Source organism: Copadichromis virginalis, linkage group LG5 (genome assembly GCF_057382275.1).
Source record: "Copadichromis virginalis isolate Kocher_CV1m ecotype Utaka linkage group LG5, C_Virginalis_male_GT1.1, whole genome shotgun sequence".
NCBI lineage: Eukaryota > Metazoa > Chordata > Actinopteri > Cichliformes > Cichlidae > Copadichromis > Copadichromis virginalis.
This window is the reverse complement of record NC_140622.1, coordinates 34,753,407-34,759,893: the sequence shown is the minus strand read 5'-3', so window position 1 is coordinate 34,759,893 and position 6,487 is coordinate 34,753,407. Positions and strand designations below refer to the sequence as shown.

The 6,487-nt window shown below is 36.2% G+C and overlaps 1 protein-coding gene and 1 long non-coding RNA gene across 2 annotated transcripts; one reads left to right on the top strand and one right to left on the bottom strand.

Moving 5' to 3' along the window:
- Positions 1 to 341: 341 nt before the first annotated feature.
- LOC146710196 (uncharacterized) lies at positions 342 to 2,170 on the bottom strand. Its single transcript, XR_014920544.1, has 2 exons — positions 1,809 to 2,170; positions 342 to 897 (listed from the first exon to the last, which is right to left on the bottom strand). It is a non-coding gene; the product is annotated as an uncharacterized LOC146710196 (long non-coding RNA).
- Positions 2,171 to 2,290: 120 nt separating this feature from the next.
- On the top strand, positions 2,291 to 4,671 carry LOC146710195 (uncharacterized). Its single transcript, XM_085457524.1, has 5 exons — positions 2,291 to 2,450; positions 3,025 to 3,149; positions 3,425 to 3,524; positions 3,630 to 3,739; positions 3,972 to 4,671. Exons 1-5 carry the CDS (start codon positions 2,369 to 2,371, stop codon positions 4,158 to 4,160), a joined length of 606 nt encoding a protein of 201 aa, XP_085313650.1. The 5' UTR covers positions 2,291 to 2,368; the 3' UTR covers positions 4,161 to 4,671.
- The last annotated feature ends 1,816 nt before the right edge of the window (positions 4,672 to 6,487 follow it).

The window sequence follows — 6,487 nt, the reverse complement described above, 5'->3', positions numbered from 1 at the left end:
GTGTGAAATCACCACCATAAGAAGAAAGACATTCCAAAGAAACCTGATATAACTCATACACTGCAAAAAACGATTTTCAAGAAAGTAAAAAAAACCTTGTTTATGGACATTTTTTCTTATTTTTTGCCTAAAAAGAAAATATATTCTTAACAAGCAAGTTTTGGACAAGAAAATAAAGCTTATTCTAGGAAAATATGTCTAACTTTTCCTTAAAAGGATATTTCAGCTCATCTTGAGCTTTATTTACCAGTTACAAGGCATGACAATGGTTTGGTTGAATTTCCAGAATAAAAATAAGATTATTTTTCTCATTTCAAGAGTAAGGGCATTTAAACAGCTGCTCAGTTTAAGAAATGTATTTATTGACACTAAAGTTTAATATAATTGCTGTCAAGTTTGACACAATATGCAGTATATGAACAAAGGCAGGAACTAAAAGCACATGGTAAACATGAAATACAGGCCCATTTGAAAAACAGAAACAGCACAACTCATTCACTTTAGGCCATGTCAAACAGAATAATAGATCAGCATCAGTATATCTATACTATGGCAATGCTAAAATCGCATTCAACTGTCAGAATTGATAGGAAAACAACAACTTCATTTTAAAAATTGTCACAAAACTGTCCAAAACAATAACCTGAAAATACAGTTCATGCATGTAAAGCAGTGTACCTTTTATAAAACATATGTTGAGCTCACGTGTAGTCCAATTACATCACCCAGGTAATATTTCATGACCGCACATGTCATATCTTTGTGTGTGAAACTGTAATATGGAATGGAATCTCATATCATATCATTGTTGGCTGGCTTTCCACCACTGAATCAGTCCTGTATGCCCACATGTTACTCAGATTTCTGTTCACTGCTGATGAGGGTTCCCTCCTAGAACTGCAATTGAGATTGGTTGATTAATTGACTAGTTGCGGATAAGGAAATTAAATACAAGGTACACTGATAATTTCTAAAAAATTTTAATGTCAGAAATATACTGCATTTTATAATTTACTCTAAAATATGCATGTTTTCAAGCTGAGTTTAATAAATGGATATTCATTTAATGCTCATTGCTATTTGGCAGCTTAACTGTAGTTTAAAAGCCTTGAAAAATCCTCAAAAACCTAAAATGGGAACGCTAAACTAAAGAACACAGGAAACATGGAAAATGTTGCAAAAACCTTACAACCTTGAACAAGGAACATAAGACATGAAAACATCAGGGAGGGAACACAGATGATAACACAGGAGAGAATACAGACGATCCGACAAAGAACACACTAAATATACACACACAAAAGGAAACGAGGAATTGGCAGACAGGCACGAAACACAGCTGACACTAATCAGATGAGAAGAGACCAGGAGGAAGCAAAACAGAATACACCGATGCAGGGCAGGGACTATCAAAGTAAAACAGGAATAAACACGAATATCGAACCAGGGACAATACACTGAAGACAAGGGAGGTACAGAGAACACCTAAACACTGGAAATAATTAACAAATAACTAGGAAACTAACTGACACAATGAATATTAATAAACACAAACAACCAAGGAGACTGCGGACCATGACAATCGGTTTATTTAAAACAAAAGTTTAAAAAAATACAAAATGTTGTTTTCTCTAGTAGAAGAAATTAAACACTATCAGAATATTCTTTATAAATAGATAGCATTGTTGTGGATTATAAGGAATAAGCATTAACATATCTACTGTTAAGCTGTAAAAACAAGTAGACATCTAACATGAATATTTTATATGATTATTTTCAAAGATATTAAAGTATATAGTCAGTCTCACCTTACAGATTTTTGTGTCCTAATCGATCCGCTGCATCGTCCATTGGCAAGGTGGTCGGAGTGTGTTCGAAGAATGTGATACCAAAATTAGCTGTAAACACGATATTCTTTGACACATCCATCTATGCCACAATCTTCACGGAAATCTGGACTATGGCTATGTGCAGAATTAATATGACTCAGTAGGGATTTGAGGGTCAGACCCACAAAAACGATGTAGATAACACAGCGCCAAATCATTTTGTTTTACTGGTCTGTGAACTACTTTTCCCATAAAGTCAAGATAACCAGGATTATTCCATTATGGGGTAGGAATGGCTATCCTAATTCAGTGCCTTATAACAGCTGTAGTAAGTAACAGCACCCACACGTCAGTATTTACAGAACATAATCTAACTAAATAGTCAAATATTTAAATATATATCATTTTATAGGTATAAAAGAGCGAACTAAACCATTTCCGTACACAACCCCATACTCCTGAGTTGGTACAGCCCACCTTCCCGCCTCTAGCTCCGTGCCTAAGCGGTTGGATTGCAGGATTTTGGGGTCTGGGTGTAGATGCGATACAGTTGGTACAGTGTGAAGAAATTAAGGCACGCTATGGAAAAACTGGACGAAATAACAATTGCCAACCTGAAAGGTATGTGACTGTTTTGTTTTTTCTATGTTTTGTGTTCTGGTATGTTGCATGTTAAGTCGCTAGCATGGCAGGCTATACCCGGTTGTTAGCTTAGCTTAGCTGTGCGGTTAGCTTAGTTGCATTAGCATTTTTAAATATGCTAGTGCAGAAAGTTATGAAAGAATTCATGTCCAGTTATTAGTTTCAGTGTCTGTGAATTTATTCAACAAGTGTGCAAAGTGCCATAAGTTAATGCCAGTTTTACAGAAATTGTGGGAGTTTCAAATTTCTATTAGTGAAGTTATTTCATTATATACTTTAGCCCAGGAAGCAAAAAAAAAAAAAACATTTATATGTATACATGCATTTAATTGATGTATCACAAATATATTACTTTTACCAGTCAATAGGAGGAAGGTAATTTAGAACCTGTGGAGCAGTGAGGAGGGAGAATAATGGAATAGAGTCATGGTTTTAAATGGTAAATATTAAATTATGTTTCCTATGTATCCTGTCTGTTACCCAAGCAAAGCTGTCAGCTGGCTTGCACATGAGGATAATGCAGTGTAGTGATAATTGGAAACTCCTATTGCAGAAGCAAATGTTGGAGAAGACCTGCTCTCATCACTTTCACGAGATGACATCAAAGATCTGTTTCCTGGTCCTGAACATTGCCTCAGGCGTCGGGCTCTATGGCTTGCAGTGCACAAATGTGAAGAAGTAAGTTCTGTCCTATCGCTGTGTGACAAAACTGAGAACACACCAGCTTGTTTTATGCAGTTTCAAATAATTCCACCAATACTCACTTAACAGATAGACAGTAGAATCTTCTTTAGTTTTGATTTAAATCAAGTGGCCTACACATTTATTAAATATACATATTTTTTATTGTTCAACACTTTACTGATATTTTGTTGTACTATCTTTCATATTTAGAGACCTAAAGTTCTTGTGCAATTTTATGTGAAATTAGCCCTATGTACACTGTATTTTAGAACAAGACTGCTGCTGAAAAAACGCTAACAACTACTGGAGATGGTGACTTCTTCAGAGAGGAACCCAGCACTTACCTCCATCCAAAAACTTTGGATGGAGGTAATGCTACAGTATCTTGATTTGTCTACATTTATGCTTTGCAGATTACATTATTTGCAATGTTTAATGGTGTTGCCCTGTCTTATTTTTCTTTTTTCAAACCAGTGGAACATGCAGCAGCTGTGTTCAGAGCCCTTCCCATGCTTTTCCCTTCCAGCACAGTACCACCTAAGAAGCTGGGCATCTGTAGTGAGGCTTTTTTCCATGTCCTAAAGGTAAGGCTGCAATATTCTATGTGTATATATTGTTGAATTTTGCAGTTACTCATGTTTTCATTTTATATATTTTACTGTGGAGTCAGTCAAATATTCTTAAAGTTCAGATCCCCATAACATGTTGATGTTAATAAAACCTACAAAAAAAGTTGATCTATTTTAAACTGTAATGCAACTCAAAAATTGTGTTTCTTACAGTCTTGTTCTAATACTCTTTTTTTCTGTCATGTAGACTTCAGAAGACCCTGAAGGCTACCTGCGTCAGCGACCCCTGGCTTGTCCAGTTCTGCTTGTCTCTGAAGGCAACTGCATGATAGCTGTTGGAACCACACCGGTGAGCACTTTTGACCGGAAGGATCTTAATGAGGGACTGCTCTATCTGATGGCATATTACTATGCCCTCCACCTCACATATCCATAGTGCATTTCCACGCTGCTGTCTGTCTTGCAAACTGAAATACTCAAAGACTCCATCCATGACCGAGATTCAACCCCCTCTTACAAGAAGGCGCTTGGTGAGTGGAAGTCATTCATTGAGTGAGTCTCCCAGATGACAGACTCCATCTGCCTTGTTTATCAGACTCAGTGTTAGTCAGTGAGGTTGTTTTTTTTTCTATAGAAAAGTTGTTCAAATGTAAAACACATGTTTGTTTGTGTGGTCGTTAAACTTGTTCTTCTAAAATGTTATGTAATATAGGATTTGAAATAGTGATTGTTTTAAGCTTCAGCAAAATTTATTTTTGATACCAGCCAAGAGTGTGTTATACTGTTATTATTCATTTTAAGAGTATCTGGAATATGCACTTCTTATATTGGCCATGTTACACAGTACCCTGCTGAAATGTATAATTTTAGGCATGATTCTCCTGGAACAGACCTCAGTGAGTTACTGACCCATTGCTGTGTCAATAAAAGCGCAAAATCTAAGAGTGCTTTTGCTGTCTTAATTTAAGATGAATTCCCTTATTTTTAGTAGCTTTTTGAAGAGATGGTGTCTTATTCTCAGGAATTTTTGCTGATTATTGTTCTCAGAGTCGAAACATAATTCTTATAGTTAGCTCAATCAAGAAAGAAACAATTCCGTTTTAAGAAAATTTGTCCTATAGTAAGGTGTTTTTTTTAATGTGAAAAATCTAAATTAAGGTGTAGAATCTTAAAGTAAGCAAATAATTCTTGAAAACAGCTTGTTCAAGAAAGCATAATACTCATTTTAGGTGCAGATTTTCTAAATATCAAAGTGTCTTTTACTTATAATAAGTCACATTTTCTTCAAATAAGCATACATTTTAGACAATTTTGTCTAGTTAAAAGTAGAGCTGGGCGATATGAGATTTTTTCATATCACGATATGTTTTTTTCATTTCAGGCGATAACGATATCTATCACGATATAAGCCAAATAACTATATTTGTAAGATTTAAATGTGCCGTTGCTCACAAGTAAAATGTGAAATAATCAGCAGCTTGTTTTTATTTAAATATTTATTTCCCATAATAAGTTCAACAGGGTAGATGTACTTAAGGAACATGAGACTTTTTCAGATAAATAAAGGCAAATATTGCAAACTACACAAAAGGCAGCCGCTAAAGCGTTTAAGTTTCAAAATAAGACAAACGAAACAGACTAAATTGTCAATTCCACTTAGAAACAAAATATTAATTCTAAAAATAAATCTTAGTTTGTTTTACAGAAGAACAGACAAAACTGACTAACTTTTGTCAATATCAAATAAACTGAGAACTAAAAGGAAATTCTCAATCTCTCCTTGTTGTATAGCTGAGCTTTTCAAACAGTTTTAACAGTTACTTTAGTCTGACAAAAGCCGAATGACGAATTAGCGCTTCCAGTCAGAGACTGAGGCTACGTCCACACGTACACGGGTATTTTTGAAAACGGAGATTTTCCATTTTCGTTTTAAAAAATAATCCCGTCCACACATAAAGGCAGAAATGAAGGAAAACGCTGCTATGAACATGCCAAAGCAGCAGGTGGCGCTAGATTCCTAACCGTGCCTAAATGTTGGCCAATCAGAAGTCTAGAAGCCTCGGTGGGAAAAAGTAAACAAAGCTGGGGCATAGAAGCAGAACCGAGTCGTAAGTGTGGAGGGACAGTAACTGTGTGTATATGTAAGCATTTAAACACTGCAGAGAGTAGAATTAACAGTAACAGTATTGTAGAAATTCATTTCACCGAAACAATAACGTGGCGCACAGTGTGACGCATGCACCAGTTTATTGTATTTCCAGACTTGCTTTCGGCACAATTTACAGTGCACGCTACTCTATTTTTGTCAGACTTGAAATAGCCGAAATACCTTCACACTACGGAACTTCTATGGCTCTTCCGTTTGACAATCTCTCCGGCATTGGAACCATCATCTGTTTTCTCTTCGGTCACGCTCGGTTGATTTTTCTAGTCGGCACACTCATTTCCTCCATTACGCGCTGGCTGCTTCCCAAACAAACACACGTGCGGCTTGGCACTTGTGCTGTACGTAACAAGTCACGCGACGTGACGCTGCGGCCGTGACGCTGCGGCTCTGCGCTACTTAATTTGGATTGGCTGACCTTTTTTTTTTTTTTTTTTTTGAGGACAAGAGCGGCGAGGTCTATCGCGATAGCTTAATTTCTCTATCGAGTAAAAGTTATATCGCGATACATATCGTTATCGTTCTATCGCCCAGCTCTAGTTAAAAGGCATATGGCAGTTAGATTAATTTGCTAGTTTTAAGAATTCTAGTCAAGCAAC